Source organism: Halichondria panicea, chromosome 3 (genome assembly GCF_963675165.1).
Source record: "Halichondria panicea chromosome 3, odHalPani1.1, whole genome shotgun sequence".
Lineage (NCBI taxonomy): Eukaryota > Metazoa > Porifera > Demospongiae > Suberitida > Halichondriidae > Halichondria > Halichondria panicea.
Window position 1 is genome coordinate 1439213 of NC_087379.1, and position 14097 is coordinate 1453309.

Below are 14097 nucleotides of genomic sequence, written 5' to 3' on the forward strand. Positions count from 1 at the left end.
TCATAGATTCTCTCGGGGGGCATACTCAAGAGATCTAATTACTTTTTCTTTTTCCCCCCCTCCCCCCCCCCCCCATTCATGTACTTGTAGCCATATCTATGATGTAGCCACAGACAGAGTATGAATCCTATTAGCGCACAGAATGCAGGTAATAAACAAAAAAATTAGGCACAGCGCTAGCAATGTTCATGGAATGGGAAGTCCAAGAGTCTTTCTTTTTTCACCAGTCGAAGCAGTAATCATATCAGCAATGTCGGCCCTCTTCACAGTAGGTGATCTGAGAGCATCAATCAGCTGGTCTGTCTTTGCCTTGCCTGTGTGCATCCACTTTTTCAGAACGTCCCCATACTTGTCTTCCACTTTGTGATGGTTAGCATCGATTGCATCGACGTCACCTTCTGTAAGCCCCAACTCTTCCCCTATTTGTCGCCATAAGCTCCGAACCTCCCAAGTAACAGCCCTGATACGTCGAAAATTAACATCGACTCTCAGAATACCATCTCCACCTAAAAAAATTGAGTGTAGCACAATCGTACAAGCATGCAAGTCCTTACCAATAGTAGACTTTTCTTTTCGAGTTATTGTAGTATCGAAATTCTCAGGAGCAATGAACTTCTTGCCTGTGGTCAATTTTAGATACACTGTAACATTATCACTCAGCTTACCATAAGCCTCCACTAGTGCCTTGTAGTCATTCTTTGAAGGGTGTTTGAGTAGTTGGCCTCCCTGGCTTCTCTTAACAATGCCCTTGAGATACTTCTTCTCTTTGGTAGTCAGTGAAGTGTCACTCTCAATGGATTCTTCTGAACGATGTGATTCGTCTTGTATCCAGTCTACTTTGAACCTATAGTGAGATTAATTAGAACATTGCCCAAAATTCTTATATGATTCACCAGTAATGCATGATGCTGTCAGGGTCATATTCAGGCATGCTACCCTCAGGACATCCCTTCTTTTCTTCAAGTGCCTTCGTATCTTTGAACCAATCTTTTCCAAACGATTTCCCACCATCACTTTCTTGACGAGGGTTCACAAAGGTGTCACCTTTCATTGCATCCATGTCAATGTGTTTCCCGACCACGTCCCAGAAGTCTGAACGCTGGTGTTCGTGCTCCAGTCCCAGGGCATGCCCAAACTCGTGGATGACCAGACTCTCTTGGAGAATTGCTGGATGGCTCAGGAGATTCAGCACCATGGTCGGCTTGCTCTTATCAGTGACAGTCTCGGCATCCCTACCCACCATCGACCAGTTCCCTTCCGTCTCTGTACATGCAGTAGATTGTATAATTATACATTTCAGATACATAAACAGATAATTTACGTGAAAAAATCACTCGTATGTCGGCCTTTTCGGCAACCTCTGTCCAAGAGAGGTAAGGGATGGTATCGCTGAAGAAAGGCACATTCCACACCCGTGCCCAAGCCAGCACAGTGCTCATGTTCATGGGCTCTCCACGGCTTTTCCAGCCGTCAAGCTCATCGGGATTCATGAAGTACACTTTGAGTGCTTCTCTGCCCTCCCAGATTTTCTTTCGAGAAACATGTGCAGCAGCCCCACCGTTAGAAGTCTCAATAACTTCCTTCGATTTAAGATCGTCTTTTTCAGGGGCACCAGTGCAAATAGGCTGTAGAAAGTATTAGGTTTGTACATGTGTAAGGTGGTGGTTTTCTTACATATTTTGGGGTTTCCCCATTGTCAGTACTCTCTTCAGCTTTTGGTGGTTGACCATCAGGGACAGCCTGTTAGACATAAGCAATGTAGAGCACATGTACAAGGTAGGATAACGATTTCCTTTCACTGGGAAATCACCACTATAATCATTAAATGCCTTGGAATTTAGAGTTTCAACGAAGCTACCTACGATCTCTTACACAGGCTCACCTCAGTACTAGCAGGCTCCTTTGCAACCTCAGTCAAGAGCTCCTTTGTCTCCTTAGGGTCAGCACTGACAGGCTCCTTTGTCTCCTTAGTCTCCTTAGGGTCAGCACTGACAGGCTCCTTTCTCTGTTTAGCCTCAACAGGGACAGGCTCCCTTGCACGCGTCTTCGCCTATAATTATACAAACAATCAAGAATATGCCAGGTGTAGACTAGATCGATCATGATCAAAGGCAAAGGTAGCAAGTATATCACCCCCCTCCCCTCCCTTGAATGTTCCCTGAGTGAAGCTAACTAACTGACTGACCATTATCTTGGACTTGTCTGGAATGTCAGGCTGCTCGTCGCATATGTCTTCATACTCCTTATAGTCATTGTTCCATTGCTGCAATAGGAAGACTCTCTGGTTGTTTTCAGCAAGGACATTGGAAAACTTCTTTTCTACTGCTTTGATCAAGTCATTGAGGCAGCAGCCAGCACGGTACTGAACCTTCCTCTTGTTTTGTCCCAAAATAACCATTGCTTCTTTTTCCATCTTGAAGAACACTATTGTAGCTGTACATACGTACGTAGTATGATAGAGATCAAGCTAGCTGGTACATGGTAGAAACAAGAAACATCAGGAAGTTGCCCCTCCTTTTGCTACCAATGTAATGAATTCTATTAGTTGTTAAGACAGATTGCCACAAATATGTAGCACAAGGTAACACAGAAAATACAAAAATTAATAGTTATACACGTAGTCCTGTACATGTAGTCTTTAGTGTTTGTGTTCGGGTCCATAATTAATTTGTCTTTATAATTTTCTCAGCGAGGTCAGCCCTGCCCACTGCTGGGGACCGGAGCACGACCAGTAACTCTCCAATGTACTTGTTCCCTTGAGTGATCCATGACACTAGGACATCATTGAGGTAGTCACTGGAATTAGCATGTATTGCATCCAGTTCACCGACCGACAAGCCCAGAGAATCACCAATCACTCTCCACTGGGCACGGACATCCCAAATAGTGTTCAGAATCTCTTGTTTGTGGATATTCACTTGCAAAACAGTGTCTACAGAAATAAACGAAGAATTGACTCAATTATGTAGATCGATATTTGCAAAACTGTGGCTAATGCTTCTGGAATATGGAAAGCACACTATTTTTGAGGCCGATAAATCACCCGGCCCATTTTGTAACATTTGTACGTAATTGAATCTCTGATGTTTGAACTCTTCTCTGCGTGGACTGACCTCTAGGGAGCTTTGGTTCCCAATCACGACTTGAGACCCTGTTCAATTCCCGTCTCCCTGGAAATACAGAACACTGGTCAGCACCTTCTGAGATGCAATTGAGAAAAGAACACTTACAATTATAGATTTAACGGGGACAAAATAGTCTTAACAAAATCTACATGCAAGGACATAAAATTAATGAATGCATAATTTACATGCCTTGAAGCAATGGACCAGTTGAAGCAACCAATCACCTACTACCCACTAACTATCTGATAGCGGGTAATTTTCGGGGGACAAAATATTCGTGGTTGAGCAAGTATTTACTCATTTCGTTGATATTATTTTCGTGGTTGCTGCTTGCACTGCAGGTAAAAGTAGGCAAGGTCGCTAATTCGTGGGTAAAATATTCGTGGTCAGACCTTCAACCACAAATATTTTTCCCCACGAAAATTACCCTCTATTACGGTATGCACACACTAATCCACTCACCATATGCGCTCTCAAGGAACCTCAAGTCTGTTTCTGATGGTTGCCTAGGTAATAGGTCTTGTCCCTGTCTCATATGCACACCCAGAAGATATCTTTTTTCTTTGGCACTGAGTGTATTGTCTGTGTTAATGTTCTGTCTGACACGGTGACGGGGCATCTTAAGCCAGTCAGGGTCAAACCTACGCACACGCAACACAAAATTCAAGTAACTTATTTAGAACAAAAATGTTAAAATTAGGGCAAGACTAACTGCATGAAAAGTTACACAATTCATCTGAAAAACTCTACAAACTCTTAGCTATATACATGTAACTACAGTAAAGTGGACTGCTCACCAGTAGTGCATGATGCTGTCTGGATCATACTCAAGTACTTGATCAAAATCTATAGAGTCCATTTTCTTTAAAACTCTCGAGGCTTGTGTTGGAGGAATATTCCCTCTCTCGAAATAGCCGCTCATAGCGTCCCAGAAGTCAGAGCGCTGGTGTTCGTGATCGAGCCCCAAGGCATGTCCAAACTCGTGGATGACCAGACTTCTTTGGAGGTGCGCTGGTAGTCCTCTGAGATTGAGCACCATGGTCGGATTAGTTACAGGTTGAACCTTCTCTGCATCCATGCCTATCTTTGAAGAGCAAGCTTGCGTCTCTGCAAGCAAAATAAATAGTAACAAAATCGAAGTACCTGATAATAAGAATTACCTGATAATAATACTCTAATATCTGCTCTTGATGCTTTTGGTACTTGTTTAAATGTTGGTACTTTCTCATTTCCAACGTCCCAGACCTTGGCCCAGTCGAGGATATTGTCTCTAGTGAGTCCCCAACTGTTGAGAACGTCAGGGTTCAGAAAGGTTACTTTGAGTAGCTCTCTCCCGGCCCATATCTTATTGCGGTACATGTGCACAGTGTGATCAAAGGAGAACACACTAGTGCCCGACTCAAGGCCTTGGGTGCAGTACACAGGAGCCTGTACAACAGTGAGAGGAAACATTGTGACAGTTTATTCAGAACCTGTAACAGCTAGTACACAGTAAGGCATTGTAATAACTGCTATGGTTATGTAAGAACAGTATTTACTAGGGCAAGCATTAAAGTGAAACCAACTATGAAATTAGTCAACCACAATAATGTTTTCCTCCCATCATAACAAAGGAGGGCTTCTCCCTACTAGAAACAGACCAGACCAGTAACACAACAGACCATGCATCACTCTACTCACCTCTTCTTCCCTGGCTACCTGTAAGGGTAGAGAAACATAACACATTATTGTAAGAGCACTAATCCTAAGGTGTATCAAAGTGGCTTATCTGATCAACGGTCATTCAAGTGTGACACAACAACAATCAACTAGATCTACATGTACATGAAGCTCACATCTTCATTGTCCCGATTGGAGGGTAATGCCCGGGTAGTAGCCTGCAGAAAGGAACCCTCCTCATAATTTACTACTGTATATACTAAATACTGGTTTGAAAAAGCCACAAATAGAAATCTAAGGGCTGATGTGATTCCCTGACATTTGTGGGGCTGATTTGGCAGCCTCACAAAACACGGCATCATCACCAGACTGCTACTGAACAGAGTAGCTGCTATACATAATCATGCAGTTGAATTAAGTCTTAGATTCCCAAAAGATATCAACATCACAAAATTATGAGCCGGAAAGGGGTAAGGGGGTGTAGGCAGGATTTAGGATATTTCCAAAAAAAAAAAATACTTAAACCCTAAATTTAGGGGGGGGCACCATTTTTGAATGAAAGCTAATAAAGAGACTTTTCAAATATCATGCACTAGAGATATTGAGAAATCCCCTCATTAGAGAAAATGTAAACACAGTGTGTAGCTATAGAACTACCGTATATATATAAGTATAGTATTTGTAGAAGCACGAGAAGTTTGGCAGAAATGCACTATTGCTCACGTCTCCACTAGCTTGTGCTTGAGATACTGGAGACACTGGCTCTCTCGTCACCTACACACCAGAGTAAGTCACAGTAAAATAATTTTCTAGAACTTCAACTATTTCAACGGCAATGCTACTCGATCAGTTAATGCAACCGTCCCCACTCACTCACATCTTCTTCTCCCTGCTGCCTGGTGGGTGACTCTTGAGGGTCTCTCATTTCCTACAACAAGAGTCATAATACAATCAGTGCTATACTAGCTATAGTTAATGCATGGTAATAGGAAGGTCACTGTACACACATAATCCTCTCACCTGGACCCGACTAGTACTGGTCCCCCCAGTGTACACACACTCCTCTCACCTGGACCCCACTAGTGCTGGTCCCCCCAGTGTACACACACTCCTCTCACCTGGACCCCACTAGTGCTGGTCCCCCCAGTGTACACACACACTCCTCTCATCTGGACCCCACTAGTGCTGGTCCCCCCAGTGTACACACACACTCCTCTCACCTGGACCCCATTAGTGCTGGTCCCCCCAGTGTACACACACTCCTCTCACCTGGACCCCACTAGTGCTGGTCCCCCCAGTGTACACACACCCTCCTCTCACCTGGACCCCATTAGTGCTGGTCCCCCCAGTGTACACACACTCCTCTCACCTGGACCCCACTAGTGCTGGTCCCCCCAGTGTACACACACTCCTCTCACCTGGACCCCACTAGTGCTGGTCCCCCCAGTGTACACACACACTCCTCTCACCTGGACCCCACTAGTGCTGGTCCCCCCAGTGTACACACACACTCCTCTCACCTGGACCCCACTAGTGCTGGTCCCCCCAGTGTACACACACTCCTCTCACCTGGACCCCACTAGTGCTGGTCCCCCCAGTGTACACACACCCTCCTCTCACCTGGACCCCATTAGTGCTGGTCCCCCCAGTGTACACACACTCCTCTCACCTGGACCCCACTAGTGCTGGTCCCCCCAGTGTACACACACTCCTCTCACCTGGACCCCACTAGTGCTGGTCCCCCCAGTGTACACACACACTCCTCTCACCTGGACCCCACTAGTGCTGGTCCCCCCAGTGTACACACACACTCCTCTCACCTGGACCCCACTAGTGCTGGTCCCCCCAGTGTACACACACACTCCTCTCACCTGGACCCTAATGTTAGTCCCCCCAGTGGGTGAGCTCTCACTGAAATTATTGACGATCAGTGTACTAGCAGGAGGTACCACCACACGACCCTGAAGGAGCGTCGGTAAAATGTTGTTCTTGTGGATACCAATGAAATAATTTACGTGCGACAACCTCACCTCATCTAACACTCCATTGTCTTCAGGCTCAATAGAGATGCTTGCCTCTTTGATAAGCTTATTAAGCTGCAGTCTCCCTGACATCTTTATCCCTAGTTCCTTTATACTGGCACTGTCCAGGAGCAGAAATGACTGACCAGTAAAACTCTCATCTGAAAGGAAACTAAAATAAGCTACGGTTTGTTTGATTTTTCGGCTGCACGAGTCAGTATGTACAAGAAATTGTACAGTGTGTCTGCTTACACAATACACATTGCAATACAAATATACTGTAGCTCCATGTAGCGTGACTCCAAGTGAATAAGCATGCTAGACTGATATGAACAGACCACTCAATGCTCCTCTATCCTTCTCAGCCACTCCTCTCTCTTCCAGCCAGCCCACCAGCTCATCAGTCGACATGCTACGACTGTACCCAGACCCTCTTCTTGTCGACTCTGCCATGATTTTTATACTTGTACTTTAATAATGTAGTAGCCAGTCAATTCCAAAGAGCTTCTATTTGAAATTTCCATGATCGGACCACGCCCATTCAGTCCAACCCTGCTAGGGTTTTACCCCGCCTGATAATTACATCAACATCTTGGTAACATGACACAGCAAAGCATGCACAAACGATACAAACAGTGCATAAAAAAGCAAAAAAGTGTATAAAAAATAAGCTCACAAAAACAGTTATCAGCAGTTTGGGACAGTTCAATAATTCACTGTGGATTCACCTGGGTGGGGAAGAGTACAGTGAAAGTGGCCAATCGGTGTAACTATAAATTATGACTATAATACTACGCAACGGTGTGTCAGTAGATATAGTGTTACTCACATTTCGAGTATAGACTTCCTCCAGACACCGAATGTCAGTTTCAGAAGGATTTTCTGAAATGTAATGCTTCGAAAACAGACTCTTAAAAATGTTTCGGGCTTCTTTGCTGATACCATCATACTTAAACAAAAGCTTAGGCTTATTATTAAATTTTGCTCTGAAATCTTTCTTGAGCCAATCAAAAGCAAACCTACAATAATAGAAAAGTAATTTGTTATAATTATAATTATTATTAAGTGTACAGCAGATACAAGGAACAAGCTTACACATAGTGCATGATGCTGTCGGGATCATACGCTACTGATGAAGACTTCAGTCCATCAGTTGTATCATAATAATCCCTCTCAAATGTAGCTCTCTTCCCCCTGCTGCTGCTAGCTTTGTCCTCACTGTTACAATTTTTCGATTCCAACGCAGCTTCAACACTGTCCTTGTCAAAGTGCTCTCCGACTTTTCCCCAGAAGTCCCAGCGCAGGTGCTCGTGGCCTAGCCCCAGGGCATGCCCGAACTCGTGGATGACCAGACTCCTCTTCTCAGCATCTTTCTGTCTGTTAATTTTCGAGAGATCCAGAGCCATGGTGGGATCAGAGTTTTTAGTAACTCTCTCTGCGCACTTGCCCACCATCGACCAGCAAGTGCCTGTGTCTGTAGGGTGCCATAATTATAGCGAGTAATTTTCGTTGGTGCAAAGTTTTCGTATTAAAAAATAGTTAATATTCGTACAACTCAGGATAGTGACGTTGAACCTATTGCGGTAGAATAATTTTCATATGATGCTCTATATATAATACGAAATGTACGAAAATTTCCACCATATGAAAACGACCCTCTGTACGGTATGTAGTGTACATGAAATTGAAACCAACATCAATTGCTTATAACAAATCACATACCTGAAAAACGAACGCGGATCTGAGCACGAGAAACACTGGCTGTTTCTTCAAACCATGGAATAGAATCTTTTTTCTCCGGGTTCCAAACATTTGCCCATTCCAAAATGGTGGCTTTAGTGATCGGAAGTCCTTGAAATGTCCACTTGGCAAGACCCTCAGGGTTCAAGAAAGCAACCTTGAGACATTTGATATCCCATAATTGCTTTGGATACACCGCAGCGCTTCTCCCGGGATTAGCCTCACAGCAAGCAGCGACCTCGTAGGGGGCTGACCTACACAACAGTGGCACCTGCAGACGTTGAGACACTTGTTAATGTAATATAAAAGTAGTGTGTGCAGTTGAAAATGATTTAAAACTACAGCATAACATTAATACAAAATTGGGCACACTTAGGAGTATACTAACAGTAGTAGTAGTATAATGAATGGTACGTAACAAGCCATAATAAGGCGGAGGTATAGTTCACTTACGTCGCTAATGCTAAATATATATTCATCACTACCAGCACCACCTCCTAGTGTCACCTGCAAAAAATGAAAATGTAACAGATAACCTAGAATGATCCGTAATTGAAAAAGACAATTGTCTACATAGTTTGTCAGCACATTCCACTCAAAAATACCCTGCTTAAAATAACTATCAAATTAAGCACACCATTATACCCAAAAATGTACATGTACATAGAGAAAATAAGTACCTTGGGTTCCACATACAACCTTTTTCACCTCACTTGAAATGTCATTTTAAAAACAAAAAAAGAAATGTACCACTAATTGACCTCAGGTATGTCTACATATAGTAATGGTCAGAGCTGCACCCTCACAGTAAATGAATGATTGCAAGTAATAATGGGGGAACCTGGCTGTACAAAATCCTATAATCATTTGTGTCTGAGGTGGAGAATGGTATGGCAAAAGCTTGTCAATGGCTGTACCATCGGGAAGCAGCAGATAGATTGTTTGTTGCTGAAGCTACTACATGTTTGGCCCGAGGGTTGTTGATAGATTTCAATGCACTGGAGATGTGTCGCTGCTTATAAAGCCAGCCCAAGGGAGCACTGTCTCACGATGAATTGAAATGATTTGTGAAAAGCCGACTACCTAAAATTCAGACCCAATTGCTTCAGATTACTGGTAGATCTAAAGCTGCTGCCACATTATGCTGTCTACTTAAACGCCTAGGATTCACTCGAAAGAAGGCTAAACACATCAATACAACGCTCTAAAAATAGATGTAGGTCTTGCACAACCAATCATTCATTTACAATTTGAAACTGTGAGCATGCAGCTCTGACCATTACTATATGTACACATACCTGAGGTCAATTAGTGGTACATTTCTTTTTTGTTTTTAAACTGATATTTCAAGTGAGGTGAAAAGGTTGTAATACATGTACACTAGCTACCACTGACTATGAATGTATACAGGCACAGACAGAATTATGGAACCAACCACCTGTCAATGAATTTCTTACACAATTCATACGCAGCATCAACTAGTGTCAGCACATTAACTAGGGTGCAAAGGTGAGTTCCAAACTATGTACGTAACAGCATGTGCACTTAATGTGACAGCACATTCCACTAATATTGAAAAACTCCTTAAAGGGATTACACTTCTCATAACAGGAAACGTCATACAATCGTAATTCACTCCCGAGCTTACTTTGTCCAGCAAATGCTCCAAATGATCCACCATTTCAATGCCAAGCTCTTTAATATCCTCCTTCTTCAAAAGACAAAATGACTCTCCAACAAACTCTTCAGCTGAAAAAAAAATGTGTTACTTTGTTTCATGCCTCATCAGATAATAACTACCATACGTTATTAATACCGTAATTGATGTAATTACAGCACCACCGTAATGTAAGCGTCACGTGACCTTAATTAGCAATAATAATAATAATTATGTTTGAGGCCCTAAAAGAAGCGACGTTTCGTCTCTATACTAACTGTAAAACATAAGAGGCCACCATAAGTTAGGCACCAGCTGGGCTGAACGCAATTTAAAAAAGATGTGACTTTCAGATTATTCTAGTCTATGGTTGCATATTTATAATTATTGAAACACTCCTAACCCCTTGGTTACATCACAGCCTTACCTCTCAAGCGCTCACAATCTTCAGAGCCTAGTCCTTCAGCTTTAAGCCAGACCATCAGCTCTTGAGTTGTCATCGTAACATTGAAAGACATTGTCGGTGGTGCTTGCATGATCAGTCAGATTTAGAATGGTAGCAAGCAGCTAGGTGGATAAACAATGACAATTAATGTTTTGCTTTTTGCTTGGACGATCCTTTATCTAACTACATGTACAATTTGTACAACCCCGGGGGCCGGCCCCTTGCTCTGGGGGTACATGTATTATAATTATAGACGAAGCCAGTAAACTTCATAATTATCATAACAGTAAAGTCTGTTTGAGAAGTCGAACAAGCCAAGCTTCAGGTGATATAATAATAAACATTGCACAAAATGGCTGAGGGAAGAGATCAGGTAAGTAAACATAGTACAAGTTTATGTTGCCTGTATAGGGCCATTATGTTTATTAACCTGAGCTAGCTATAGCTAGCTGTAGCTAGCTACATGTAGCTGTCTAGCTAAGTTGCTACAAAATTAATGTGTTCTTCAATATATTGTTTGCACGTACATGTCAATGGTAAGCCTCACCTCCCCGGGCCCCCAGTATGAGCATAGGTACGTGGAATTCAATTGCACCACATTGATATCAAATCCCAGTGCAATGATCAACACATGACTGTGTATAGTTTATAATGCGCATGCGCAATTATGTCACCTGCCTCTGGGGCAAAGTTCAAGATTAAATCCCCACCTATGCCCGTACTGGGGGAGGTGGGGGCTTACCATTGTTAGGTGCATTAGTCATTCATTCAGTGTAAGATGTATTGTCGTGGTTTGAGTGCCCCTACTAGCTCTGTGAGAGTGTCGTATCATCATGACATGTGGGGAATGTATACATCAAGTTATTCTGCGGCTTGCTAGGGTAGCCTTAGATGCTATACTGTACTGGCGCGTTTGTCTATATTTCCACAGCAAGGTTGGTAATAAGCGCCTAACAAAGGAACTATAGTGTGCTGTAAGTAGAATAGTAATGTACATCCGTAGTGCGCTTAACCCAAGAGTTATCATTGTAGCCCCAACGCTTAACACTTATATGCGATATGCAGTGTTTGCCCCTGCGGTAATTATGTAGTAGTAAATCAAGCTGTCTTGACTGTATACACTAGTCGTCATTTTATATGCTAGTTCTTAAACGAGGAAAGGAGCAGGGCGGCTCAAAACAATTTCACAAACAGTCATCAAGTGAGCTCGTGTAGAAGTTAGAAAACTAGCCGACCAGCTAGTAAACTCTGGCATTTTTCTTCAGTTTGAATAGCCGCCCTCAGAAATATCATAAACTGCTACTAGGTCACTGTTTAGTTCTCTTTTGAGTATTTCTTTCGCTACTATTTTGCTCACAAGATCTTTGCGGTAAAGTTTTGCCATCTAGTTAGCGTACTGATAGCTAACAAGCGCTGTAATATAGTTACTTGTGAGTAGTGCAACAGTATAACACATACAATGTCCCCATGAATAATTCATGAGCAAACACTGCATCGTGTACAATTGGTAGCTCTGCCGCCCACACGTTAATTTATACGAGTTGTGGGAGATTTTTAAAGGTCACATAAATGGCCTCTTTCCTCCATAAAGGATGCTATGGTCTGTAACTAATATAATAGTCTCTATACATTATTATGTATGCATGGCAATCAACCTTTGTATTATTGCCGTGTACAGTTACCTAGTGACGTGGACGGAGAAGAAGAGACGTGTGCAGTGAGTGTATACATGTATTACTATAATTATGAAGGTGGGGTTTTCATTGAGACATGTGACGACGCATTGGAGGTATATATGTAGCTGTAAAAGCTAATGAGTGCCAAGCTCAACTTGATGTTTACAGGAGTCTTGTAGAACTGGAGATTGCATGTATGCATGTATCTATACTCAGCAATTTGTTTCTCAATACAGAATATTTGCTTCTGCTCAACTGGACCCGAATGTGAACCACTACCACCCCAAGCGGAAACTGAGCATCATGATGGAGCCGCAGCTGTGGTTCAATGTGAACTAATTTGGAAGGAGAGAGAGATACTTAAGGTGTACTTCATGAATCCTCCAGTCCTAGATAGCTGGGGTATTGGAGTGACTACTCAGCAGATATTGGACTGGGCTAACGAAGCCTGGTCGAAGGATCCAGACAGCAAGGTGCCAAAGTTTAAGCTCTATGAAACAAGTCGCAGAGCAGATGTACGAGTCAAGTTTGCAGGTAAGCCAATTAAAAGTACGTACAGTCAACTTGATTTTTTCCCCATTTATTTAGAGATGAAAGGTACTAAGTCGGAGGGTTGTTGGTCAATGGTGGGCATGCATGCCACTAAAGCCAAGAAGGATAGTCCGACTATGGTGCTAGATCTCACCGATGAATTTATCGCTGTCAAGAAAACAAAAAATCAATACAGGAGAAGTCTGGTCATCCATGAGTTTGGACATGCCTTGGGGCTTGAGCACGAACACCAGCGCTCTGAGCTGTGGGAGGTTTTAGAGAAGTACATTGACAAGGAGAAAATGAATGATACCGAAGGTGTGAGTACTAAAAAATCAAAAAATGGAGTCTCGACATTTGGCATGGACTGGACAAATATGAAATTCAAGGAAGGGAAAAAGTTCAATTTGTCAACAGACTATGACCCACTCAGCATCATGCACTATGGGTAAATGTATGCTATACTGACTACTAAATTTCCATTTATCTTCATGCACTTTGCTATGTTAGCTCCAATAGGGTTGACTGATTTATCTCTTCTCAGGTTTGACATGGACTGGCTCAGGAATCCGGATCTGCGTAGACTCCACTCCCTGGAAAGGTCAGATATACCAGAGGAAGACAAAGTGATCATCAAAGGACTTCACAGGAGGCAGTCACTGGCAGAGAATCCTTCTGAAAAAGACCTGAAACATTTGGAAGATGCATATACGAGTAAGCTAAGACAGAAGGTGTTAGAAAACGTGTGATTCAAACTATTTTGTTTTGTTGCAGAATGCCAAAACCAAAAGAAAGTTTGACAAACTGTTGAACATAATAATTGTTGTTGTTTTAGTCATAGCTAAAATATGTGTATTAATTATATTTTTTTATACATTTTGTATGTTTTGAAGGTTTGGTAAAGGATCAGTACGCACAGAAAGATAAGAAGGTGGGGCTGGTTTGCAGGTTGTGTGGCTAGAGAGAAAATACAAAATTCTACTGTACATGTACCTATATAGTAAGCTATAGAGAAGCTGCATGAGGAGCAACGATTCATGATATAATATTGCACAAAATGGCTGAGGGCACCACATATAGGGATCAGGTATAAAGTAAGTGGCTCTCAGTTATATATATATGCATTTGCATGTTATGTTAATTGCAGGGGCCACAATTATATCACAGCATTCAATTTATAACCTGAGTTATAGCTGGCTACCATGCAATTTATTGATGGATATAATGCACTAGCTGTGTTATG

At 42.5% G+C, this 14097-nt stretch overlaps 4 protein-coding genes across 6 annotated transcripts; 1 reads left to right on the forward strand and 3 right to left on the reverse strand.

Annotated features, from left to right (window-relative positions):
* Window positions 1–114: 114 nt before the first annotated feature.
* Window positions 115–2531, reverse strand: LOC135332878 (uncharacterized). The gene is made up of 8 exons (XM_064527785.1): window positions 2186–2531; window positions 1883–2050; window positions 1675–1740; window positions 1322–1625; window positions 894–1263; window positions 666–844; window positions 555–620; window positions 115–506 (listed from the first exon to the last, which is right to left on the reverse strand). The coding sequence occupies exons 1-8, from the start codon at window positions 2411–2413 to the stop codon at window positions 187–189; spliced, it is 1701 nt and encodes a 566-aa protein (XP_064383855.1). The 5' UTR covers window positions 2414–2531; the 3' UTR covers window positions 115–186.
* Window positions 2532–2536: 5 nt separating this feature from the next.
* On the reverse strand, window positions 2537–7355 carry LOC135332882 (uncharacterized). Of its 3 annotated transcripts, none has more exons than XM_064527792.1 (12): window positions 7144–7355; window positions 6815–6966; window positions 6656–6745; window positions 5662–5712; window positions 5508–5558; window positions 4961–5002; window positions 4806–4823; window positions 4286–4553; window positions 3923–4232; window positions 3588–3766; window positions 3114–3170; window positions 2537–2932 (listed from the first exon to the last, which is right to left on the reverse strand). In XM_064527792.1, the coding sequence occupies exons 1-12, from the start codon at window positions 7256–7258 to the stop codon at window positions 2664–2666; spliced, it is 1602 nt and encodes a 533-aa protein (XP_064383862.1). In that variant the 5' UTR covers window positions 7259–7355; the 3' UTR covers window positions 2537–2663. The 3 variants fall into 3 exon arrangements, with proteins under 3 accessions (XP_064383862.1, XP_064383861.1, XP_064383860.1); XM_064527791.1 differs by having other exon boundaries at window positions 3114–3197; XM_064527790.1 differs by having other exon boundaries at window positions 3114–3200.
* Window positions 7356–7395: 40 nt separating this feature from the next.
* Window positions 7396–10811, reverse strand: LOC135332888 (uncharacterized). Its single transcript, XM_064527802.1, has 7 exons — window positions 10630–10811; window positions 10194–10294; window positions 8999–9052; window positions 8528–8816; window positions 7901–8279; window positions 7635–7824; window positions 7396–7533 (listed from the first exon to the last, which is right to left on the reverse strand). The coding sequence occupies exons 1-7, from the start codon at window positions 10736–10738 to the stop codon at window positions 7519–7521; spliced, it is 1137 nt and encodes a 378-aa protein (XP_064383872.1). The 5' UTR covers window positions 10739–10811; the 3' UTR covers window positions 7396–7518.
* Window positions 10812–10860: 49 nt separating this feature from the next.
* LOC135332895 (uncharacterized) lies at window positions 10861–13766 on the forward strand. The gene is made up of 6 exons (XM_064527812.1): window positions 10861–11020; window positions 12326–12364; window positions 12560–12857; window positions 12912–13302; window positions 13399–13568; window positions 13629–13766. Exons 1-6 carry the CDS (start codon window positions 11000–11002, stop codon window positions 13652–13654), a joined length of 945 nt encoding a protein of 314 aa, XP_064383882.1. The 5' UTR covers window positions 10861–10999; the 3' UTR covers window positions 13655–13766.
* The last annotated feature ends 331 nt before the right edge of the window (window positions 13767–14097 follow it).